The sequence below is a fragment of the Carettochelys insculpta genome, chromosome 1 (assembly GCF_033958435.1).
Source record: "Carettochelys insculpta isolate YL-2023 chromosome 1, ASM3395843v1, whole genome shotgun sequence".
NCBI lineage: Eukaryota > Metazoa > Chordata > Testudines > Carettochelyidae > Carettochelys > Carettochelys insculpta.
This window is the reverse complement of record NC_134137.1, coordinates 372,074,431-372,101,366: the sequence shown is the minus strand read 5'-3', so window position 1 is coordinate 372,101,366 and position 26,936 is coordinate 372,074,431. Positions and strand designations below refer to the sequence as shown.

General features: G+C 46.4%; 1 protein-coding gene across 4 annotated transcripts in view; it reads right to left on the bottom strand.

The window, feature by feature from the left end:
• Positions 1-26,936, bottom strand: part of IL2RA (interleukin 2 receptor subunit alpha) — a 61,886-nt gene that overhangs the window by 23,526 nt on the left and 11,424 nt on the right. For all 4 annotated transcript variants that reach the window (XM_074984185.1, XM_074984188.1, XM_074984186.1 and 1 more), the window contains exon 2: positions 23,051-23,219. In XM_074984185.1, the coding sequence (XP_074840286.1) occupies positions 23,051-23,117 (67 nt within the window). In that variant the 5' untranslated portion in view covers positions 23,118-23,219. The remainder of the gene's footprint in view (positions 1-23,050; positions 23,220-26,936) is intronic.

Sequence of the window (26,936 nt, the reverse complement as noted above, 5' to 3'; positions counted from 1 at the left end):
AATAACAGTTGTCAAGTATACTGTACTGATTCACTATACATATGTACCTGCTGCAATGGACTGATGCAGTCAGTGGAAATTACACTGCCCCACTACATCAGATAACGATGTGCCAACCCCCTACCCCAAAGACACTGTTATGTACAGGTACAAACAAAGCACATTTCTCTGCTGACATATCAGGTTGCCACCCTCTGATGTTGCCAGGTTGCCACCCTCTGACATTGCTTAGGTAATACTCATCACCCTGTACCCCATGGTTTGGTTAGATCATCTCTTATCCATCATGGTGTCATTTTAGAGCCTTTCCTGAACCTGGGGCTGTATCTGTGAGGAGTAAGTACCAAGGGCTTTTCCAATGAGCTGGTGGTACCTTGTGATTTCAACTTGTGAACTGTACCAGTTCCTGTTCTGCACCTGGGCCAACTACCTATTAGTACTCTCAGCCCTGTCTGAGCCCCGTTCTGTCAGCAGAGGCCTGCCTCTTGCTTGCAGATTAGCTTTGCTTTGAGCCCTGTTTTATCTTAGGCCTGTGCTCTGTGGGCTTCAACCTTCAGCTTACTATAGCAGTTTAAAGGCACAAGAACAAGTTCTGATATTCTGTTTAAGTATTTTATTTTCATAATGAAATTAAAAGAAATATTTTTTAAAGTTAAACAATGTCGGCATCAGTAGTTGCATCCTTGGCTGAATGGTGTAATTCTGGAAAAGGACGGAGAGTCCAGCACAAAGTCATTGAGCAGTGTAATAGTTACAACAGCCACTAAGACACACGATAACTAGGAGAGTCACAGTTGCGTCTCAATGAACTGAAGAGCAACCAGCCAAGCCATGCCTGAACACACATGGCCCGGTTCTCCCTCCCTCCACTCCCAAGCACCACCCACCACTGCTCTGATTGGCTGGAATTCTGGCCAAAGAGAGCAGCTGGAGAAAGCTTGCAGTGAGAAAGTGAAGGTTGTAAACCCAAAAATAATTCATCCAAGAAAACAAGAACTGTTATGACTGCTGCAGATGACATCGGAATATAATTCTCAGTCACCTGGCCTAATTAAGAACATGCACTTTTAATGCTGGTAAGGAGACAGGATCAGGCTTCACTGTGGACCTAGTGTTAGATTAATACATTTCCAAACTAGGTCCTGGAATCATTTGCCCCAGACTCCTGAACCTTGAGAAGCTCAAAGATAGGATTCTGGAGTTGGAGGGCTCTCTTAATGTGGGGTGCTGTGTCAGGAAGAGCAGTATTTAATTGATGAAGCCATTAGAGAGAGAACCTTAAAGACAAGGGGGTGAGCTGGAGGCAGAGGGCCTATGGCATATGTAGGAACAGAACGAAAAGACAACTGTGGTCAAGTGTGGCTATTTATCTGTAATACTCATCACATGTTGCTTTTGTGAGACTTCTCCACTCAGCACCTCCTCCCATTTCCTGTGACAAGAAACAGTAATGCAGTCCCTCCAGAAGACAGGGGCTAGGAAAGAACCTCAAACTCCAGACAGCCATCAGCCTATAATTCTTCTTCCCATGACTCCCAAGATGTCATCCCTGGCCTTGCTGATATTACCTCCAGCCATGGAAACCTGTGATTTCTAGACCCAGTGCCATACCATCCTCCATCTGCCTTTTCTTTACCCTCACTGTCACCTACTGTTTGTCGTGCTTCTCTTTCGTTCTCCTCTATCCTCTTCCGCTTCAGTGAAAGCTAAGGGTAAGTGAGCACACAGGAGGAAAAGGGGGAAGATGACAAAGTCAACCACTGTGAACCAACGATCTGAACTTTTTGTAATATCTTCAATCCACCTACGTCTCTATGCTGTTAAAGGATTTGCCCTGTACAATATAGCAGCTGATTGTGGCTTTGAGAAAAGCTGTTGCACCCGAAATAGTTAACCACATGCTTTACCACAGCCCGTCAGTGTGATTAAAATTAAAGAGTTCAGATTAGAGATATTTTGTGAGCTTGTACTCTCACTTTCTCCTAAAGCTGAAAACACATTTCCCTCAAGACTTCAAACATCTCTTTAAAGCAACTGTTAGATCTGAATCTCATCAAACAGCATTCCAACCTACCTCTCTTTAGGTTCTTCTGAATTAAAACTCACACCATTTAACATGCTCATTGCAAAGGGTAACTCCTCATTTAGCTGGCAAGCAGGCGAGATGTTTGGGGTTATACTGGGCACAACAGTGCAAAACAAATGATACTTGTGATTATGGACAATACCTCAACCCATCCTGCTGCTGAGACCCTTAGTGTGTGTCAGCTTCAGGTTAGATCTCATTCTGGCCCCTCACAGTCAGGCTGTTTCCAGATCTTGCTGAGTGTTCCTTTATGCCATCTCTAAGACGCGAACTTTCTTGTCCATAAACACAGCTAAAACTCATTCAGACTCCCACCTTCTTTTTCCATGGCCTTGGTGTGCAGTCACGCCACTCCCACCCTTCAGCATGCTGCTGCCAGGACTGTTTTCCTGTCTTGTCCCTTTGACCATGTCACCCCTTTCTTTGCTCACTTCCACCATCTCACCCTTCTCCACTGCATCAGACAAAGTATTTATCTTCACATTCATGAATTAGCCCCCCGTTGCCGAGCATCTGAAAAAGAATATTAAACAAGCCATACCAGGCCAGACTAAAGGTCCTCCTAGCCCAGAACATATACATCTCATAGGCCATGTCTACATGTGCCCCAAACGCAAATGGCCATTTCGAAGTTTACTAATGAAGCGCTGAAATGCATATTCAGTGCTTCATTAGCATGCGGGCTGCTGCGGCGCTTCGAAATTGACGCGCCTTGCTGCTGTGCGGCGCGTCCAGACTGGGCTCCTTTTTGAAAGGACGCCGCCTACTTCGAAGTTATTCCCATGATAAGGGACTTCGAAGTAGGCGGCGTCCTTTTGAAAAGGAGCCCAGTCTGGACGTGCCGCGCAGTGGCAAGGCACATCAATTTCGAAGCGCCGCGGCAGCCCGCATGCTAATGAAGCGCTGAATATGCATTTCAGCGCTTCATTAGTAAACTTCGAAATGGCCGTTTGATGGCCATTTCGAAGATTGGGGCACGTGTAGACATAGCCATAGAGCTGGAAGGGACCTTGGGAGGTCATCAAGTCCAGTCCCCTGCCCTCTTGGCAGGACCAAGCACCCCCCTTCCCTTTTTTTCCCTTTTAAATCTATTTGTCCCAGATCCCTAAATGGCTCCCTCAAGTGCTGAGCTCACAACCCTGGGTTTAGCAGCCCAGTGAGCATTGCACTGAACTATCCCTCACCCCTCAGCCCAGGGCCAAGGAACCTTTTTTGGGTCAGGGCCACTGACCTGTAGACAAATCAGTCCAGGGCCACACAAGTGAGAAGCACAAACCAAACCAAAAAAATTCACTGATATGGTCGCTGCCTGTATGGGGGCAAGGGCTGTGGAGATCAGGGTGGGAGGGAGGGTGCAGGTGTGGGCTACAGGTGGGGTGATCTGGGCTGGAGTGGGGTGCAAGAGCAGGTTGAGGGAGGGGGATCTGGGCGGGAGGACGGGTGCAGGAGGGTTTGGTGTGTGGGCTCTGTAAGGGAGGGATCTTGGTGGCGGTGAGGAGTCTGGGAGGGAGGGTCATGGTGGGAGAGAGTGGGTGCAGGAAGGGGGTAGGAGTGGGCTTCTGGATGGGAGGGGTTGCAGGAGCTGTCTGGGGGTGCAGGATCTGGGCAATGGGGGTGTACTTATCTTTGTATCACCCTCAGACGTACATGGCTCTGCCCTGCCTCCCTCTGCTCCCAGGCACAGCCCTCCACTGCTCTGATTGCCTAGAATTCCAGACAATCCAAGCAGTGGGAGGGAGCCTCCTGGCAGGCTGCCAAGACCACTGTTGCTCCCCCTCCCTTCCCTTGGTTGTGGGGGCAGCAGCAAGTGGCAGTGGAGCCTGGAGCCATTTCTTGTTCCCCAGTCCCTGGCAGAGCCTGCCATCTGGAATCAGACTTTGGCTTTCTATCCAGCCTGCTAGGCTCAGGGCTCCCTACCATCCTCCCCACCTCAGAGCTCTGGGGTCCAGATCCAGACAAGCCATGACCCTTACTGGCCACTGCTATTTGCCTTTCTTACAATCATTCATTCCTATCCTTTGTGCCAATCGTTTACCAAGTTACAAATCCAGGAGAAGACCTTCCCTGCTAAGTAACCTAACCAGCCAGCAGATAGTGATCCTTTGGTGAGACACCCGCTCAAAGGCTTTCTGAAAGTCCAAATACACTATGTGAACTGGATCACTGTTGCCCACGTGCTTGTTGAATTCAGATAGACTGGTGAAGCATGATTTCCCTTTACAAAAGCCAGATTGACTCTTCCTCAACATGCTGTGCTTAGCTATGTGTCTGATAATTCTGTTATTATAATTTCAGTCAATTTGCTGGTGGAGCTCATTCTAAAATCATATTATTTACGTCATTCAACCAGTGCAGAGTCTGATTAGAACAGCAGGTTACATCCCACAGCAATTCCACAATGTCATATTTTAGTTCCTTTGGAAATAACTGGTCCCCATAACTTACTACATTCTACTGTATCAGTTTGTTCCAACATCTCTCCTATTGACACACCAGTCTGGGAAAGCTCCTCAGATTTGGTTCCTAAAAAGAATGGCTCAAGATTTATTTAAACATCTCTATAAAACCTTTGTCTTCCTTGAGTGCTCCTTTAACACCTTGATCATCCAGTGGCCCCCACTGAATTTTTGACAGGTTTTCTGCTTCTGATGTACTTTAAAATATTTTTGTTGTTAGATTTTGTGTCTGTAGCTAACTGTTCTTCAGAGTCCTTCTTGGCCTGCCTTATTACACTTAGTTTGTCAGAGTTTATTCTTCTTAGTTTCCTCACTAGAATTTGAGCTCCAGTTATCACAGGATGCCTTTTTGTCTCTAACCACCTCGTTAGCTGTTCTGCTTAGCCAGACTGGCATTTATTTTTGGTCCTCTTATTGTATTTTTGTTTGAAATATACATTTAGTTTAACCCTCTGTTAAGAACAACAAGAAGTCCTGTGGTACCTTATAGACTAACAGATATTTTGGAGCATAAGCTTTCATGGGCAAAGACCCACTTCGACAGATAGTCTCCATGCAATTTGCATGAATATCCATCTTGTGACTGTTCTTTTTAATTTCCAGATTTTTCATTTTTGTGGAACTTCTCTTTTTTAAGTTGTGATATTAATTTGCTATAGAGATGCTGACGCCTGCTTCTTTGTCACCTACTTATTATATTTTAAAAGAGCATATTTGTGCTTTTCCCATGTTGTCTGTTACATTCAAAGAGCTCTCCATAAACACCTGCAAAGCCACTTCTGCAAATCCTTCCTTTGAAACTCTCCTTTGTATTCATCTGTCTCTACTTGTCTTGGTTTCTTATACTTGGATTATAAACTCTTATGGCAAAGACTGTCTTTTTTTCTGTATTTGGACAACCCCTAACACAATGGAGTCCACTTCCATCTCTGGGGTTCCTATGTGATAAAATAATACAAATAGTAACGACACTAAAAATGATTGCACACTGAACGTTCATCATCACCATCATCAACAACTATGGGTCAGTGCCCATTGGTATCTGATGCCTCCCTCACTATTTCCTTCCAACTTTCCCTGTCCAGCGCAGAGTGAGTTCGTTTCTGTAGACTAGATCTTCACCAATCTACTGTATCATCTACCCATTCTCTGTGGGGGTCTGCCTCTCTTATTTGAGCGATCCGTTATGCCAAATAATGACTTTTCATTTGTTGTTCATTCTACAGATTGCTCGAATAGCTGTAACTTCCATTGTATAACCTTCTGCAGTAGGTTCTCTTTTGACTATATCTTCCTATATAATTCCTTGCTGGTGACCTTCTGCATCCATCCTATTCTTATGATCTTTCTATAATAACTGCTCTTGAACACCAATATCCTTCTCGTCGAATCTTTCTTTCTTACTCATGTCTCACATCCATACAACATGCTAATGAATACACACATTTTCAAGATGCTCAGCTTCATTACTAAGCTAATAGCTTTGCTTTTCCAGATCTTATCCACTGCCTTCAAACACGCTCTTGCTTTCACTGTTCCAGTCACTATTTCCTTCTTATGAATGAAATCTGATGCCAGTACACTCAATGTTGTTCATCTGCAAATGGAACTGTGATTTGAATATTGGGCCTCAAAGGTTCCTATTGTTTTGATGTGTGGGTGTATTACAGATTAAAACTCACAGCCATTTATAATTCTAATCAGACAAGTGAGGACAAGACTTCTACTGAGTGTCTCTGTTGGTAATCCTCCAAAACTGTTTTTGAGAAAGGCAAAGAAAATTCTTAGGCTTATATGTTTTCTCCTGTCTATGCCATGTATGTTACTAGTTTTTAATATTGACATTTTGCAACTAGTTAGAACTCAATGCGAATAGTTCTGACTTGATACCTTGTGAAAATATATACATTTTTCCTGGCCATTACTATGTATTTGATTAAAGCTTATCGGATTAATAATTAATTGACTCATTAATAGTATTCAGGCACCAAGTCTAAGGCGACCTGTGACATGTTGCTTGGAAGGTTATCCAATGTCTGTATCCAAGATGAGGCATTTATGCTAGCAATAATGGTTTCCTAATATATAAAAATTATGTTACAACACTTTGACAAAGTCAGCATTTCCCAACAGAGCATTCCTGCCTTGTAAAGTTCTTTTGTTATGGCTGGGGATTCCTTGCTTGCTTTTGAATGCATTTCTTCAGAAGTTTCAGAACATACCAAAACATAATGAATGTTGAAGGAAAGGCTTATGGTGTTGTTTATAAAGATCTCTCAACATTTTGGTTGAACAAGTTGATCCATTAGACATGACATCCTCTCAAATTAGTAAACAGCTCTTTGAAAAAATACTTGTCTCTGATACCATTTTATGGCTCATGCTTATATATGAGGCATAATAAAGATGAATGGCTCTTAAAGATAATGACCTCTCAGTTTCATAGGGCCTTTAATCCAAAGTCCAAATGAAACTCAAAGGTTACAGTTACACTACAGCACTCTGTCAACAGAAGTCACTGTCGGAAGATATTTCCCAACAAAATTTCTGTTGACAGAGGGCGGCCACACACAAAAGCCAATTGGCAGAGAGCTCCACTCTGTCAACAGAGCAGCTGGACTGCTGGGCTACTGTCTCAACACAGCAGGCACCTGAAAGCACAGCAGACAGGGCTGCCCATTGTTCTGGATGCCCTGTCTGTCGAGAGAAAGCCCCCCCCAGATTGTCCACACAGCTTTTTTGTCAACAGACTCTGCCATCAGCAGTGTTATGCCTCAGGGCTGAGAGACAGAACGCTACCGGCGAAACTGCTGAGTTTTGTTGACAAACTGTTGGCAAAACTCTTTCTGTGTGTGGATGTTCCATCAGTTTTGTTGACAAAACCAGGTTTTTGTCGGCAAAACTCACTACAGTAACTGTAGCCAAAGCGGTTTTCTAACTTTACTGATTTTTACAAACTATATGTACATGTCTTCTATTATGTAGTTGTCTACCTAAGCTATTTCTTTTCTCACTTTGCTTGTCAGTAGTTGAGCCAGGTAGAGTGACACTAACAACAGATTTGGAGAAGTGAAGATTAACGCAAGTTGGATTTGGAAGGGAAATTTAGGTTTGCACAATATATTTAGCTATGTTCAAATATGGTTAGGACATTAAGATAGCTCCTCTGCTCTAGCGTAAGTGCCATGGGATTTTTAATGGTCATAATCACCATTTTAGATTTTATTCAAAGATATTAACTTCATTAGCTCATCATCTGCCAAAACCATGATACTGCTGGAAAAAAAAAAAGAAATGCCTCAATACCAAAACCACTTAATTTAGAATTTAGTTGTTTCCCAGAAGTTTCCTATCCAAATACATTAGTGAAAGTTCCAAAAACTAATTAGTTCTCAGATTCTGATCAAATCATGGCTTTAGAATATTTACCAATTGCATGGCTACTTCCCACTAATATTCAAGTTAAGGACTGGTTTGATGCAGGAATGCAGAGAGAAAGCCATCTATTTTTAACTAAAATAAGTGAGGGGGAAATTTGATGAGTGTACGTGGAGTACTAGATAGACACATCATAGTGAGTCAGCAGCCATGGTAATCTGAACTCAGAATTTCCTTTTTGTGTGGTGGGGTAGGAGAAGGACATGTGACTTTAGATTTGACATGGTATGGTGCAGAATTTAAAACTTCAACATACAGGGGAAAATATGTTTTCCCTAAGTACAAGGGTGACATGGAAGGGAACAGTTGTAGGCTGGCAGCTCTGAAGAATTAGGCAGAAATGTTTGGCGAAAACCATACAGCAGAGAAACTCAAATAGTTCAGGAGTGAAAAAAAGTCTTTCGCAAGAGAAGAAAAACTCAGCCATGAAAATCCAGAGATTCCCACAAAAGGCTACCTGAGGAGCTCATTCTCCCACAAGGTTTAATACCGTGTGTAAATCTATATCTTATCAAGATGGTATCCCACCACTGGAACTGACCTGTGAAGAGGGAGAACTCGTACCATCTACTGGACTGAAATGGTAACTATTGTGCTCCAGTTTTGAAAACTTTTCCAACTATTTTTGCTCTAAAAGAAAACAATGGGTAGTGGTACTATCTTTGTAAAGTTTTCCCTCTTGAAACATTTTATCGATGTCATTTGCTGTTTATACAGGTAAGTTAGCAATGAATCTGAGAGATGAAGTTTGGATCTGGTTCCCTAAAGTTTGGGAGTGTCTAAAATTTTGGGCCCTGTATGTTGTAAAGATATGCAATACTTAACAAACTCTCATAAGAAGCCAAGATCCTTTCCTCAAGGAGCTTACAATGTAAATGACACAAATACATGACAAATGAGGAAATCAGGTATTGGTGTGGCAGACAGGTATCCTTTTGTGGGAATCTCTGGATTTTGATAAAGGTTTGAGTTTTTGCTCTCTCTTGGAAAAGGAGATCAGCTAGGAGGAACCTACTCTTCCTTGAGGTATAGAAGAGACAGGACTCAGTTGCAATAAATATATATAAATATATATTTTTATTCAGTTTCCTGGCCCCATATAAGCCCCGTGGTTCACTTTGGCTCTCTCACTCGTGGACTAATTAACATGACAGGTCTCATTCTCCATTGCCTTTTACCTTGTGTCATAATTTACACTGTGCAAAAGTGAGTGCCAATTGGGCATGAAATGCCACCCCCAGAGTACACGAGTGAAGATTTGTGATGTGATAGTATTTCATATGCTTTTTATTGATCTGTATGTGATGCTATAATATACAAAGCAATGGAAAATCTGGTTCAGTTTGTCAGGCTTAACAGCACTATCTATAGCATCGCTGACACCTGCCCTCGACAGAGCAGCCATGCCAGGGACTCCTGACTAGAAGTCAGAGCTTTTAAAAAGGGTGCTAAGGAAGAGAGTGGGAGCCCTTCATACGTGGCCAAGACATTGTTCCAAGCACGAGAGCTCTGTAGATAAGGCATACAGAACAAGATGGGAGATTCTTCTTCTATCTTGTTCTCTTTAGGTTCTTATACCCCTTTTATCACTGGAGTAAAATCAAAGCCTGTTTGTCTCTGAGGCAACAGCTGAGTTCATTGCAGTAGCAACATACTCATTTAGTGCTGAATATATTGCGTGAGCAGCACATTCTTTTGGTGTATGGCATTTTCAGTTTTGAATACACTTGACCACACTTTCATTCTGGTGTGGTCTTTGTAACATTGGCCTCATCTGTGTTCATGCCCACAAGAAAAGGGTGCTCTGCTGAGAAGGAGATTAGGTTATTAAAAGTATTTGCATGCACATAGATTCAAACCCTATTCTTTGGTCTCACAGGACAAGGAGAAATGGTCTTAAGTTATAGTGTGGGAGGTCTAGGTTGGATATTAGGAAAAACTATGTCACTAGTGGGGTGGTGAAGCACTGGAATGCGTTACCTAGAGAGGTGGTGGAATCTCTATCCCTAAAGGTTTTTTAAATCAAAGAAATCCTGCCTGGGATGATTGATTGCTTTGGACGGGGGCTGGATCCGATAACCTCCTGAGGTCTCTTCCAGCCCTATGATTCTACGACTCTAATGGAGCCAGAGGAAATGTTTTCATCCCAGTGTGGAGATACCACAGGGCATTCCTGTCTGTAGCAACTGCCATCTTTCCTAGACCATCAGGTCCTGAGTTTGGCAGTCTATTAGTGCAGAGCAAGGCTTATTTTTATATTGGGCATTTACTTAGAAAGGGTTGCTGTAACTGGGCATGTACGGGATTGCTATAAAGTAGCTGACTGTCTGGTCTGTCCCCTGAACATTTCCGTATGCATTGGATGATTTAACATTTCATGTAACCCAGATCCCATGGTGATGAACGTTATAGACAAATACAATTACAGGTACATACTTGGCATATACATTTCTGAGACCCGGCACTCTAAATTTTAAATTACCTACTCACTTTTTAATTTTAGTTGTTTCTAGGGATGAGCTACACCTCCATACTGTCCATTAAAATGTAAAAGGATCTTGATAAATTCGAACAATGAGCTGTAGATAACAACGAGAAACTCAACAAAGACCAGTTTAGGGAGGAGAAACCAGAATGCTATAGAATGAGGGATAACTGACTTGACAACCGTGCAGCTGAAAAGGGTCTAGAAACTGTGGTGGATCACAATCTCTAAATGGGTCAGCAAAGCTGTGGTGCAAGGAAAAAAAAAGCAAATGGAATTTCGGGTTGTATTGACAGAGACACAGTGTGCAAATTATAGCATGTGATAATACCACTGTATTTAGCTCTAGTTAGGCCTCACCTGGACTACTGGCTCCAAGTTTGGGCCATGCTATACAGAAAGGATATAGAGAAACTGAAAAGGAGGCAGGCAGGAGTCCAGGCTTGTGCCCATCTGGATCCCTGGGGAAGCTGGCCACGGGCAGGCTCTCTGGCTCAGGTGGGGCCTGTGGGGTTCGCTGCAGGCCCAAGGGCCCTGGTAGATAAGAAAAGTCTGGGTACCTAGCTAACAGCAGGCTTGGCTGTGGCCCCCTGGGTTGGTCAGAGCAGCTGGCCATGGCTCTCACCAGCCTGGCGGTGTGGCCTGGGTCCCCCAGCTCTGGTTCCCAGAAGCCCGATCAGAGGCCTCTGCCCTGCTCAGATGCCAGCCTTTTAATGATCCTTGAGTCCTGCCCTGGTACTTCCGGCTCCAGGTGTTGGTCTCTGGGGGGGTGGGGGCAGGGCACGGGTGTTCTGGGCCTGCTCACCAAGGTCTCTGAGAGGCCTCCTCAGCCTCTGAGTCAAGGGGAGGCCACTGCATCTCGCCACACACACACCCCTGAAGTCCTTCTCCCACGCTTTGGGGGCAGACTCCTCCATCTGCCCCAGGCAGGATAGGAAGTTGGCATTGGCATGGGCTTTATCTGCTTGATGATGCATGTTGAAGGCGTACGGCTGCAGTGCCAAATAGCAGCGCACAGTCCTGGCATTGTTGTCCTTCATTCTGGACAGCCACTGTAACAGGGCATGGTCTGTCACCACAGAGAAGCGGGGCCCCCAAAAGATAGTATCTTAGGGCATCACAAGCCCATTTTACTGTGAGGGCCTCCTTCTCTACCACAGTGAAGCAGTTCTCCCGTGTGAACAGCTTTCGGCTGATGTCGAACACTGGATGGTCCTCTCCCTTGACCTCTTGGGATAGGATGGCCCCCAGGCCCACCCTGGATGCATCCGTTTGAAGGATGAACCAACGGGCAAGGTTGGGGCTGTAGATCGCTGGTTCCTGGGGTAGGCAATCTTTCAAGTTCTGGAATGCCTTCTCCAAGGCCAGAGTCCATACCACGCTGTGGGGCTGATTTTTGGTTAGCAGTTCTGTTACTGGGGTGGCAATTGAGGCAAACTGGGGAATAAAATGCTGATAATAGCCCGCGAGTCTCAGGAATTATCGTACCTGTTGTTTGGTGGTGGGTGGTGGGCAGGCAGCCAGAGCCTGCACTTTGTCTACGAGGGGTTTTAGCTGCCCCTCTCCTATGGTGTAGCTGAGATACGTCGCCTCCCACCTCCCAATGCGGCATTTCTTCCAGTTTATCATTAAGCCAGCTGCCCTCAGGGACCTTAGGACCGTTGCCACCCAGTTCAGGTGCTCCTCCCAGTGGCGGCTGTACACCATGATGTCATCAAGGTATGTCACTGCATAGTCTTGGTTTGGCTGCAGGAGATGGTCCACAGGTCGCTGGAAGGTCGCTGGGGCACCATGGAGGCCAAAGGGCAACCAAGGAAATTGGTAGTCTTGAGGGGGTGGCAAAAGTGGTCTTCTCTTTGGAGGAGTGTGCTAAAGGGATCTGCCAATACCCTTTGCTGAGGTCGAGGGTGCTGCTCCGCCAGCTGGCCCAATAGCTCATCGACACAGAGCACTGGGTACACATTGAACTTCAAGATGGCATTGACCCGCCTGAAGTTGATGCAGAATTGCCAGATGCCTTTGGGCTCGGGCACCAACATCCCTGTGCTACGACATTCACTTTGCAACGGCTCAATGACCCCCAGGGCCAACATTGCCTGTACCTCTTCTTCCACGACATCCTGCATTCGGAAGGGCAGTAAGTAGGCTGCCTCCTAGATGACCTTCCCTGGCTCAGTGACACACTAGTGATGTGTGTCCTGGGAGCGTGGTGAAGTTTCCCCGAAAGGCCTGAGGGAAGCACTGGGCCTGCTTGCACTGTTTCTCGGTGAGGGTTGGCCCAAGCGATGGATCTGCCTGGTTCTCATCCCTAGGCACCTGCAGCCCCAATTCAGGCCCATGGGGGCAAGAATTTATCAGGAAGGCCTCTTGATCATGCCATGGCTTCAAAAGGTTGATGTGGTACCATCTTTCTCTGGTCGGGTGATGGACTTCATAAGTAACTGGCCTGATGGCCCAGATAATCTCATATGGTCCCTGCCATCGAGTCAGCATCTTAGATTCACTGGAGGACAGGAGGACTAAGAGCTGGTTGCCTGGTGCAAAGCTGTGGTCCTGCGTTTCCTGATTATAGGTTTGGGCTTGGGCTTCCTGTGCTGCCTTCAGGTTTTCTCAGGCCATGGTCCCCACTTGCTCCAAGCACTCCTGGAGCTGGAAGACATAATCCAAGAGTCCCTTAGGGGGGATGAGGTTTGTCCCAGGTCTCCTGCATGAGGTCAAGCACTCCTGAGGGTTGGCACTCATATAATAGCTCGAAGAAGGAAAATTTGGCAGAGGACCGGGGGACCTCCCAGATGGCCAGGAGCAGAGCGGGGAGCAGCTGGTCTCACCGGTGCAGGTCCTGGGGTAGAAACTTGCACATCATCTCCTTCAGGGTACGGTTAAAGCGTTTCACTAGGCCACCTGTCTGCGGGTGATAAACAGAGGTGCACAGCTGCTTGATGCCAAGGAGGGCGCAGATTTGCTTCAACAGCTGGGAGGTAAAATTGGTACCCTGGTCCGTTAGAGGCTCCTGGGCTAGGCCCACCCAGGTGAAGACCTTCATCAGTTTCCTGCGATGGCGTGAGCTGTGAAGCTGCGCAGCAGAAGAGCCTCTGGGAAGTGTATTGTGTAGTCCACAAGAACCAGCACTAACTGGAACCCGGCAACAGTCTTTGGGAGTGGGCCCACCAGGGCCATGGTGACTTGCTCAAATGGGGTGTCCGCCACCGGCATCAGAACTTGGGGGGCTTTGAGGACCTGCAGTGGGGCAGTGAGCTGGCAGGCTGGATAGGCATTGCAATAATTTTTCACTTGCTGGTGAACCCCCTGGACAGAAAAACTGGGTTAGGATTCAGGCTAGTGTCTTTTCATGGCCCAGGAGGCTGGCAGCAGTGATGTCATGGGCCAGCTTCATCATGGCCTGATGGTGACACCTAGGCATGAGTAGTTGGGACTGTAATTCCCAGGTGTGGGGGGTCCCATTCCACTCAGTACAGTTGCTCCCATTGCAGCTCAAAGTGGGGTCACTAGGTGGGGATTGGTCACTGTTCCATCAATGGCGGCTACCTGGGCGTATGGTCCTGGCAGAAGTTGGAGGCCCCCCTGGCTTCGGTGCTGGTCACCTCTGGGGCCTTGGCTGGCTCCTCAGCAAGTGACTCAGGGATTAGCACTGGCTCCTCTGGGTCGGGCCTCGGGAGTATCCCCCTCCAGGGCCAGGGTGGCCTCCAGCTTGGGGGCCAGATGGAGGGCGAAGGACCCTGCCAAAGCCTGGCCATTCCCAACCCAGTATGACTGGATAGGCCAGCTGGGGGGCCAGACCAACCACCATCACATGCATCATGCCGGCGACGGTCAGTGGCACCCAAGCCCTCGGGTATGGCCGCACATCCCCATGGATACACTGCAGCTGGATGACGTCCAAGGAGGGGTCGGCCTTCAGCCCCACTCGTTGGCAGACCAAGATCTGGCCACTTCTTGAGTCCACTAGGTCCAGCGTTGCCCTGAGCAGCCCACCCAGATACACTTCCCAGAGGCTATTCTGCTGTGCAGCATCACGGCCCGCGTCATCGCAGGGTGTCCCACTGGATCTTGAGGCAGGTTGCGAGCAGCCCCCTTGGGCCCTCCTCCTGGGCTCATAGGCCTTTGCTTCAGTTGAAGACCCTGGTTAGAGCTGGCTGGCTCTCGTGGATGACTTCGAGGATCTGAGCAGGAGCCTTTGCATTTCTCAGGCCTGAGGTGGTTGGGCCTGGGCAGCGGGTATTCCGGGCTCTGTGGCAGCGAGGAAGTCTTCCAGGAGTGTGACAGCAGCCTGTGCAGTGGCGAGTTGGTGACACAGGACCCACACCCGTCCGCTTGGCCGCAGGATGTGGAGGAACTGCTCTAAGATGATTCGCTCGGTGAGCTCCCCAGTGGTCCTCCTTTCCGGTTGCAGCCACCACTGGCGTGCGTCCATCAACTCTTGCACCACGCACTGGGCCCAGGCCCCGGAGGGTAGGTCAGGATCCAAAACCACTGGCAAAAGGTCTCTGGGCTGACATCCAGGGCATCAAGGATTGCTGCCTTCATGAGGTCGTAGTCTCTTGCTGCCTCAGCAGACAAGCCCCAATATGCCTTCTGGGCTACTCCAGTCAGGTAGAGGGCCATGAGAGTGACCTACTGCTCTTGGAGCCAACCTGCAAACAGCACCACACATTCAAAAGTGACCAGAAAGGCTTCAGGGTTGTCCACAGGCCCCATCTTCATAAGTCGCACCAGCAGGGTTGATGCGTGGGGCTCTGCAGAGACTCCCGGCTGTGGCTCTGCTGGGAGGGGCACCAGAGGTGCCGGTTGCTGCAAGCATTGTCTCTGGTGCTCCTGGTTCTGGGAGGTCAACTCATTCAGCAGCTCTGTCTGCTGCGCCCCCCAGCTGCTGGAGCAGCTGCTGTTGCTGCTGTAACTGGGCATCCTGCTGCTTCTGCTGGCCGTCCACCAGATACTTAAGCAGTTTATTCATCTCCATTATGTAGGAGCAAAGAAGACGGAAGAGGGGATGAAGAAAATGAATTTTTTTTGAACTACTGAAGCATGTTCTTAACCCCTTGCTTCAGGGCCTGGGATTGGGGACCCACATTCTCCACCATGTGTCCTGGCCAGCAGTGGGCTCCTCCTCTGGGCGTTCTGGGCCCCCACACCTTGCCCCAGTCTGTGTATGGCCAACCTTGGGGCCGACAGACATCTCCCCGGGAGTTTTGCCCCCTTTTATGGGGCTGCCGACCAGCAGGGTATGCACCCACGCCCTGGTTGGCCTGGACAGTGGGCAAACAGTTAGGGAGCTGGCCCTGGTTCAGGGCGGGGCAGCAGGCCAGTTAGCCACCAAAGCCGTATGGCTTGGGAAAGGCAAGGTGCTGCCTCTCCACGGGTGGGGTAGAGGGACACAGGCCCTCCCTCTTCACTGCATCTTGGCCCCAGGGCCCTAGTGACAGATCTCAACGTGAGCTGGGCAGTGGGGATCTAGGCCCCAAAACACTGTCATGGGCTCAGGTGGAGCATTCCCTGGGCCACTTCCTACCTCCACCTCCATTGGTGTTTGGTCCCACTCGGAGTGTTTGGCCAGCTCTGGAAGGCGGATCTCCTCTGGGTAAGTTGCAGTGGTGGGTCTGGCCAGTTGGGCGTCTCCACATCATTTGGGTACTGTATAGGGGGCACGACCATGGGCTCTGGCAGGTCCGAGGCCTCGGCGTTGCAGGTGGCAGGCAGGAGTCCAGGCTCGTGCCTGTCTGGATCCCTGTGTTAGCTGGCCATGGACAGGCTCTCCAGCTGTGGCAGGCCCTCCGGGTGTGGGGTTCGCAGCAGTCCTGAGGGCCCTGGTAAATCAGAATAGTCCAGGTACCTGGCTAACAGCAGGCTTGGCTGCAGCCCTCTGGGTTGGTCAGGGCAGCTGGCCGCTGGCTCTTGCTGGCCTGGAGGTCTGGCTCCCAGGAGTGTGCTCAGAGGCCTCCACCCTGCTCAGAGGCCAGCCTTTTAATGAGCCTGGAGTCCCACCCCTGGAACTTCCAGACCCATGTGTTGCTCTCTGGGAGCGGGGCACGGGTGCTCTGGACTTGTCCACTAAAGTCTCTGAGAAGCCTCCTCAGCCTCTGAGTCAGGGGAAGGCCACTGCACCTTGCTACAGGGACATGATTGCAGACTTCATATATGTGAAAGGCTGCCATGAAAAAAACAGAAGATGGAGAAAAATTGTTCTCTCCTGCTGCAGAGGGTAGGACAAGGGGCAATGGGTGCAAACTACAGCATAGATTTAGATTAAATTTCAGGAGAAATTTCCCAAAGGTAAGAACAGTAGGGCAATGGAACAAACTGCTTAGGAAAGTCACAGAATCTCCATCACTGGAGGTTTCCAAAAGGAGGGTGGATCACCATCTGCCTTGGATGGCTTAGACACTACAACTCCTGCATTTGGCAGGCAGGCAGACTAGATGACCCTAGCGGTCCCTTCTAACCTTTGCTCATATGATTCTTCTAGAAAACTCTCCCGGCATTGCTCAGGCTCTGCAGGGCAGGGGGCTTGCATTGTGGGGTTGCAGGAATCAGGGCAGAGGCCTGGAGATTTGTGGGGGGGCTCAGAGTGGGAGGCTGGAGTTGTGGGAGTATAGAAGACAGGGTAGGGGTAAGGCTGGACACAGTGTCGAGGTTGGAGGTCTCAGGGCAGGTAAGTGGTACAAGAGTTGGGGCAGGGGGTTGGGAGTTATGGGGAGGGGCTCAGAGGACAGGGTTATGGGCTCAGTGCAAGGGGTGGCCAGCAATAGCTCCCCAGGGACAGCCTGAGGCAGCAGGGACCATGAAGTGTGGTTGGTACTTCTCCCCAGGGGTAGCTGGAGTGGTGGTGGGGCTGCACGACCTGGTTGCCAGCTGCTCTCTGGGGGTGGGGGTACTCGCTGCCTCCCTGTGGTCATTCTGGGGTATGACTGTCCCTGCTATCATGCCCCTCCCTTTCCATTTGAGGAAAAACAATCCCATTCCAGGCACATCCCATTACTTTGGCACAATCAAACCCTAACCCGGCTTTAAATTATAATAAAAGGAAGCTGCCTGTGAAATTTGGTTGCCCTAGTTCTTTTCATGTAGGTGTTCTTGAACAAACAGACACAGAGACTGACAGACACACAAAATTTCTAAAACATATAGACAATGATTCTACATTAATGTAAAATGATTAGTTGGGCAGCAACTATTTCGGGCTGGAACTATCTTTTTCTTGTTGTTGTTGTTGTGTTTGTGGAGCACAACAGATATGTGTGTCTCTGGAGCATCTAACTGCTATCATAACACTGACAATGAATAATAATAAGCTAGGAGATGGACTGTTCAATGAACCAGAAGCCCAGAGACATAGGTTCTCTTTCATTCTCTGCCCCGATGTGCAACTCAAATAAGTAAGTGATCATTTTCTGGCTCGGATTCTCCACCTAGATAATGAGGGAAATGATGCATCACCACTTTTTGGAAAGCTCTTTGAGAGCCACAGATGAAAAGTGCTATATGGGAATTAAATACAGGTTAACCTCCCTACGTCCAACGCCCTCAGGACCTGAGTGGTGCCGAACCAGACACTTTGCTGAACCATGGGATGTCAGTCATGTTTAGCAGCATTACCAACACTTCCACTGCTTACTGGGCTCTTGGAAGACATTTAGGGGTGAATTACAGCTAAATAACAGCACAGAACTCTGCAAGCCAGGACTGGTGGGACCATGGGAAAGTTGGCCACACCCATGATAAGTGATCATCCAGCTAACTAAAATCATGCCGGATTATGGATGTTGCCGGACGAGAGAGTGCCAGACTAGAGAGGTTCAACCTGTATTTTTTTCATTCCCTTTCCAGAAATTTTCATTATTGACAGTGTATTTGCCCAGAAACCCTGTGCTGTATGAACTGGACATGATTTATTTTATGGCATTTATCTGCAGTCCTGGAAAATTGAAGGGTAAATGATAGGGTACCTACCATAAACACGGAAGACGTGGTGATTACAAAGATACTTTGTCAAATTTGGCCATAATTTGGCCTATTCTCTTTTTAGTTCTGTATGCTTGCAAGACTCCTCAGTGTCTTTTACATGATACCTGTAAGAAGGAAAAAAACTAGCAGCACTAGCACCTGAAGTGTTCGGGTAACCTCTCTGCCTCTGTCTAAAGGAATTTTTCCAGCACACCTATGAACAACAGTCTGACTCTCACGACCACCCCCTACCAACAACAAAAGAGGAATAACTCTATGTGGACTCCACCGAGGGTTGTAGTGAAAGCCTGGATTTCTACATACAATGCTTCCGCAACCGTGCTCAGGCTGACATTATACACAAACAATGCCAAATGAGGCACAATTTCAACTATGCTGAATGCCACAGTCTCAGAAATAACCCAGACATTATAATCAAACCAGCTGACAAAGAGGGTGCTGTTGTCATCATGAATAAGTCAGACTATGAACAGGAGGCAGCCAAACAACTCTCCAACACCACATTTTACAGACCTCTCTCTGCTGATCCCACTTTGGAATTCCAAAGGAAATTACAACTACTACTTAAGGAACTGCCTGCTGTTACCCAGGATCTTATGCACTCAGACACACCATCTGAGCCCCAGCCTGGATTATTCTATTTACTTCCCAAAATCCACAAACCTGGAAACCCAGACACCCTTTCATTTCAGGCATTGGCACCCTCATCACCGGACTATCCAGTTACGTCGACTCCCTCCTCAAACCCTATGCCACCAACACTCTCGGCTATATGCGAGATACCACCGACTTCCTGAGGAAATTAGAAAACATCGGAAAAGTTCCTGACAACGCCAGCCTTGCCCCCATGGAGGTAGAGGCTCTACACACTAATATTCCACAAAAAGAGGGATTACAGGCAACCAGGAATACCAACCCTGATGGCAACACAGCCAATCTGGTGTCTGACCTCGGCAACTTTGTTCTCATCCACAATTATTTCCAATTTGGGGACAATTTATACCTCCAGATTAGTGGAACTGCTATGGGCACCCGCATGGCCCCACAATATGCCAATATATTTATGGCTGACCTGGAACAATGATTCCTCAGCTCTCGTCCCCTATTACCCCTCCTCTACTTGAGATACATTGATGACATCTTTATGATTTGGACCCATGGTATAGAAACTCTAGAAGAATTCCACAGAGGCTACGTCTACACGTGCAGCCAACATCGAAATAGTCTATTTCGATGAATAACATCTACACGTCCTCCAGGGCCGGCAACGTCGATGTTCAACTTCGACGTTGCTCAGCCCAACATCGAAATAGGCGCAGCGAGGGAACGTCTACACGTCAAAGTAGCACACATCGAAATAGGGATGCCAGGCACAGCTGCAGACAGGGTCACAGGGCGGACTCAACAGCCAGCCGCTCCCTTAAAGGGCCCCTCCCAGACACAGTTGCACTAAACAACACAAGATACACAGAGCTGACAACTGGTTGCAGACCCTGTGCCTGCAGCATAGATCCCCAGCTGCCGCAGAAGCAGCCAGAAGCCCTGGGCTAAGGGCTGCTGCCCACGGTGACCATAGAGCCCCGCAGGGGCTGGAGAGAGAGCATCTCTCAACCCCCCAGCTGATGGCCGCCATGGAGGACCCAGCAATTTCGACGTTGCGGGACGCGGATCGTCTACATGGTCCCTACTTCGACGTTGAACGTCGAAGTAGGGCGCTATTCCTATCTCCTCATGAGGTTAGCGACTTCGACGTCTCGCCGCCTAACGTCGAAGTTAACTTCGAAATAGCGCCCGACGCGTGTAGATGCGACGGGCGCTATTTCGAAGTTGGTGCCACTACTTCGAAGTAGCGTGCACGTGTAGACGCAGCTAGATACTTTAACAATCTGCACCCCACCATCAACTTATGCCTCGATTACTCCACACGAGAGATGCAGTTCCTGGACACTACAGTATAAATCAAGGATGGCCTGATCGGTACCACACTGTACCGGAAACCCACTGATTGCTATACTTACTTACCCCCTTCTAGCTTCCAACCTGCACACACAACTAGATCCATTGTTTACAGTCAGCTCCTTAGGTACAATCGCATTTGCTCTGATCCAACTGACAGAGACCAAAAACTACAAGATCTTTACTAAATATTAATAAGTTTGAATTACCCACCAGGAGAAATTAAAAAAAACAAACCGACAGGGCCAGACGAATACCCAGAGACCAGCTACTCCAAGATAGGCCCAAAAAAGCCAAGAACAGAACACCACTGGTCATCACCTACACCCACAACTCACACCACTGTAACAAATTATTAAAGACCTACAACCTATCCTTAATCAGGATGCCACACTCCAGAAGGCCCTGGGTGACAGGCCTGTTCTCTCCTACAGACAACCTCCCAACCTCATGAGGATTCTCACCAACAGCCACAGTATATACCACAGGAATACCAGTCCTGGGACTTTTCCTTGCAACAAAGCCTGCTGCCAGCTTTGTCCACATATTTATTCTGGCGATACCATCACTGGACCTAACCAGGTTCACCACAGAATCATGGACACATTCTCATGTTCCTCAACTAACATCATATATGCCATCATGTGCCAACAATGCCAGATGCTTTGTATATTGGACAGACTTCAAACTCTCTCAGGCAAAGAGTTAATGGGCACAAAACAGACATCAAAACATTCCTGATCCACAAACCAGTTAGTTAACATTTTGGTTGAGTGGGCAATTCTGTTAATGATTTAAGAGTTTGCGTCTTATTGAAGAAGAATTTTCAGTCTGCTTTAGAAAGAGAAGCTGCTGAACTCTCTTTCATATTCAAATTTGACACATTAACACATGGTTTGAACCGGGATGCAAATTTTCTGGGACATTAAAGGGGCTCTTTGGCATACTTGGCTTAATCTAATTCTTGACTCCCCCCCTCACAACCCCTCTGCTCTCTGATTTGCTCACCTTGATAAATTTTTTCTGATTGTCAACTTTGATTACTGTTTTTGGTTCTCTGTGCCTTAAATATTGAGTCTGTTCTGGTATGGCTGTGGTCTGAAGAAGTGGGTCTGTCCCACGAAAGTTCAGCTAATAAATTGTTTTGTTAGTCTTTAAAGTGCTACTTAACTGCTTTTTTGTTTAAATAGGAGGGTGAAAGAATTGGGTACACAGTTAGATTTCAGTACCAAATGCCATTGTTATAAAGAGAATAACAAAATGAAGGCATTCAAATTAAGCACAGGAAGCAAAGGAAAGAGGTGGGGGAGTGCAATGCAGGAGCGAGACAATATTTCCCGACCAGTTAATCTTCTGTGTCTATAAAATCATTGCAGAATTCAATCGCAGAATACAGCACAACATGCAAGTGTTAGACACACCTCAGTTTTTCCATGATTCTAAGAAAGGCTTCTGATAAAGGCAGATCTCAACTGTGCTCTCACAATTGCATCCCAGTGCACAGTAATATAGAGAACATGAAACACAGGACTTGACTCATCCTGGAACTGATTCCATTTACATATCTCCTGCTGAACAGTTCACAGTGAGACTGTCACAGGCATCATTTAAAATCATGCAGGGGATGCTGGCATTTCATTTTGCCATTAAAAGGGCTCCACTTAATAAAAAGATGCAGATGTTTCAATGCATTATTCTTTGAAGATAAAATTCCCTGCAGATTAAATGGTTTTTCTTATGAGCAGATTAGGGCAACTGCCACGTCAGGTGTTCCTTTATACACAATACAATCTCTCAAGATCACAATTGCCCTGGTCTAATTTCTGTACACAGCCAACTGGAAGTGAGCAATTAACAATAAAGTTTTGAGTTCCTTCTAGTTTCCTTCCCGTAGGAGAATTTCTTTCTCAATTTCTTACCCAGCTCTTACCTCTGAAGCTGGAAATACTTGGAATGTTTAGAATACAAATATCCCATGAACTGACATTACAATTTATAGATCCCTTTGCATTTAAACATATTGGTTCAGACTCAAACACACCTCTCAGTTACTTACATATTACCAATTTGTTCCTCAAAGTCAGCCAGTTACTTAGGGTATGTGAATACTCCAACAGGGCAATTTTAACATAAACCTGTAGAGTGTGATGAGCAGTAGTCCTAATTTCTTCTAAAATGAATAAACAACATTTAATATGGGAGTGAAAAAGCATAAATGGAATTAATCACATATCTGGCAAACAAGATCTGCTACTAGCAAGAACATCAAATTGACTTGCAAGTTATCTGAGAAGGTTATTGACATTTCAACTTCTATTTTTATTTTTCCTAAAGTTTCATGCAAAATGGAAAAAAAAATCAAAGAGCTGTATGCATATGAGAGTACTTAGCATTCCTTTGATCTGCCCACTGTTCCAGTGATGGGTTGGAAGAGTCATAGGTTACTCAGACAAAATATTAAATGCTCCCACCTTGGATAGTCTCCGGTTGATGGTTTGTGGGCATATTTCTCTTGCTTCCTTAGAATACAAAGTTCCTTTAAACTATTAACCTTTTGCCTAACCTTAAAGTGGTGAGGTGTCAATACACCAGCAACCAAGTAAGAGTAAACTGAGTCTTACTTTCCAGAAAGCAGAGATGATTTCTTACCATTTCCAAGTCCAGTTACTGCTTTGGAGTTGAGAATGCCCCACAACAAAAGAAAAACAAGCTCCATGTAATCTGCTCACAGATTTTCGGCACAAGACTGATGATGAGGAGGTTTCTTCAAAGGTTACGTGGCTTTCCCTGAGTGAAGTGATGATCTGTCTTTTGCACACTGACAGAAAAAGAGAGAACCATTTTAAGGGTACAGCTAGGGCTTTTCTCTCTGGTCAGCATATCATCCTTTTGCTGTCTAGATCTGTGCGAAAGAATGAAACTGTCAACGTGAGATATAGTTTAGCTGTGATGTGTAGGAAGTGGTTTAATAGGTAGGTGGTTCTTATTTGCACCTTCAGCTTCATTTCATTTGCAGGACAATAAAATGGGGAAAAATCTTTAACTGCCAGGTTTGGACACTTTGCCATCAAATGGAAAAATTCCATCCTTCTGGATTTAGCTACAGAGAGCAAAAAGAAACCCCTTTCCCTAGGACAGAAGCTGGATGGTACCTGGCTTTGGGGGTGTGTTATAAAAGAATTCATATACCATACTGTCGGTTACAATTCTGAGGAACACCCCAGGGTCATGTCATGTTGGCTTTGCAGTGGTGTTCTTCTGCTAGCAAAAAGACCCCTGGAAATCTGCAGTGCCCGTTGTTATGGCACTTTTTTTTTTTAAATGTAATTTCAACATGCAATGGGTGAACTTCCAAAGAACTGGTGGGTCCGTCTGAATAACAGCCTTCAAGAGTGCTGGCAGGTTGGGAAGGAGGATGTCCTGCTCCCATTCTTACAATGCATTGGGTTCTCATGGAAAAGTAAATGTATCCCCAGAGGCCCCGAGACCACCAGACAGGGGAGAGTGATGTCTCTGCGCTGCAGCCTTAGCTGGGAGCCACCTTTTTTTTAGCTCATACAGTACAGGCAGATGGCTTTAGCCCCTAAGGTCACAAACTCATTCCCTCCTGCCGAAGACGTGGGTTTGTTGGCCTCAGAGATGGAAAAAGTAACCAAAATGTTACTTGAATAAAAGCGCACACACACACACACACCCCCACATCTAGATAGTACTCAAGCAAGTGAAAGCAGCTGCACTTTTACTCAAGTAACTTTTTGGGTACTTTTTCCACCTCTAGTTGGCCATACATAAAGGTAGAATATAATTCTTTCCAAATTGAGGTGCCTTGTTGGAGTCATTCTCTGACATACTCCCTTGAAAGAAGCTGGAGTTAACGGAAAAACAGGGCACACTTTATATCAAAGTTCTATTTCTGTATGGTTTCTAACGTCTCTTTTAATAACTGTTTAAGCAATTATTTGAGTCCACCAAATCGCTCAGTTGCTTAGAAACACCTATAACATCTTCTACTGACTCACTTATACCCATATTCTATTCCTGTCTATTCATAACCCTTTATAAACCTTTTACAAACGGAGCCTTACTCTAAAATATGACCAAACCTATCTGGTTTTGCAAAAAATTATTCTGACAGCTGTGGTAACGACTGAAACAAAAGATTCCAGATTAATCTCTTCTGCTGTGAAGGCCAGTTGCAAAGATCACCTATGTTCATTCCAAAGCATAGTGCTGTTGGTTCTGGTGAATTGCTGCTGAGGTTAACCCAGAACTACCCTCATGTGGCAGGTGATAGCCCATTTAGTACAAGCTCCTTCTCCTTCACGGTGCAAAATCTCCTGGTATGAGTGTTTTGCTTTGATGGATCTTGGGAACGTGTTTACATTTGGTCAGGAAGTTACAGTCTATGGCCAAAAACCTGTCATAGATAAAAATTATAAAGGATGCGACAAAGAGAACAATCAGCATCTTTGAAGTGCTGCTGGTAGACAGGGACTATACAGGGATGGCACCATACTCCATATTCATCTGACACTGAACTAAGTGTGGGGACTTCCACCAGCCGTCTACCACTGATGCAGTCCTTGATGAATATGTGCAAGCCAGACCACTTTGGAAACTCCCTGGGACTGCTTACTGGTGCCGTGCATGCTTTGGTTTTATTCACAGGCTGGCAAAACAATAGTTCAATTTCCTTGCATAATCACTTTACTAACTCTCCTAAATATTCTTTGCTTAGTCTTAGAGCTGACCTCATGTGCCATCAGAATCCCTAATTTTTAGTTGGCTTTGAAGCTTCCTTCAGGATCCGTCTTTCGAGATGAAGTCTATTTGGGTCTTTCCTCAACACTTCTCCAGAGAGAGAGAGAGCCGCAACAAACCCTAAATCCCTACCTAAACAGGACACCCCACTGCACCTGCTTCTCCCGTATGGAAGGGGATGAGAGCACAGATCTGTCACATGACAGGTATTAACCTCATTGCTTAATTTGCTACTGGAAGGTAATCAGTTATTCTGAGTCTGAGTTAAGCATAGAGAATGGAATTGTCATTTCTGCTCAGCTGGACACTGAGCATGGAGTTAGATACAGGGCCTCTGTCAGCCACCTGCTAAATTATTTGCCAGAAAAAAAGTATAGTCTGAATAGTCCCTGGAATCATAGTTAAAGTTGCCTTCCCCAAATCAAAATCTGAAATTATGTCCTTGCTTATCAACCAAAGAAATGATGAAATAAAGACTGCATAAGAGGACAATCTTCCCCTTTAATAGCCTGAGAGGAGAGTGTGGTAGAGGTAATCCAGCATGCAGGTGCTGGGAATCAGCTGAGACAGCAGATCAACATCCTATTAGTGGCCCATATTCTCAACTGGACAATGGAAACCAGGGGAAATGGGCTGGTAACCAGAGAAGGGGATACCCTACCCACTTGGTCTGTCCAGCCTCCTCAAGTGCTCTGGGAGGACCCTATTATACAGCCAGCAGGGCCCAGATCCCACTTCTATCCCTTAACTCAGGGGTGAGCAACCAAAATAACAAGGCCCATTTTTTACAATTTGGTAAAAAACTCAATAATTCAAGAGCCGCAATGCATGTGAGTATGTGACAGTTCTTAATAAATAATGTCAAGCCCTACTTTTTGTGAGCCCCTATTTTAAGAACTGCACACACACAAAGAAGTGTAATGTGATACATTTACTGTAGGCCATTCACAAACTTTTTACATATTCTATTTCCTCACACTTCACTTGTGTGCTCGTACCACTGTCTTCCTGATTTTCACTCCCAAACCTTCTCTCTCTCTGGAGGACGCTAAGGAGGAGTTATCCAACATTTCGAGATCACATCATTTCCTATTTAGATATGAGCTGTTCATTGTTGGGCTTTTGGACATTCACCATTTATTGAAAGTGTTCAGGAGGGTTTTTTGCAATTATAGTGTCAGGAGCCACAAAGAAACACCTAAAGAGCTGAATGCAGCTCCAGAGCCACAAGTTGCAGCAACCTGGCCTAACCAAACTGTTGCTTGTTATTTATTGCACACTTTTCTCTTATCTGTGAAGGTGCTAAACAGAGCCATGAAGCCAGGAACAGAAACCTAACTTAGGTCTAGCTGATTGTCTATCTTCTAGCTGATGTTGAGAGACTAAAGAAACCCAGGGTATTGATTACAATACCGTAAGAAGCAGAACATATTAGGATGAGGAACCCACAAAAATGGTATCCCAACTCAAAATCCAGAAATGATTTTCTTCCTCCCCCTCCCCCACCAGCTGCTATATGTAAGTAGGGAAATAATCACATTACTGTGGGGAACTTTCATAGCTTATGCACTCCACCTGCTGACTCACTAGTGAAAGGGTCTGAGGCCTTGCTCTCTTTACCATTAGGCTCACCTGGCCTTGAGGACATACAGAAGAGTTATTGTAACCTCAACAAGGCTGGGCCCTGGATTCCTGGGAAACTTAACCCCCTCGTTGTGGCCAAGGGTTGGGGTATCTCTGTAACCCACACACCTAGGTGTGGTTAACTGTCCCA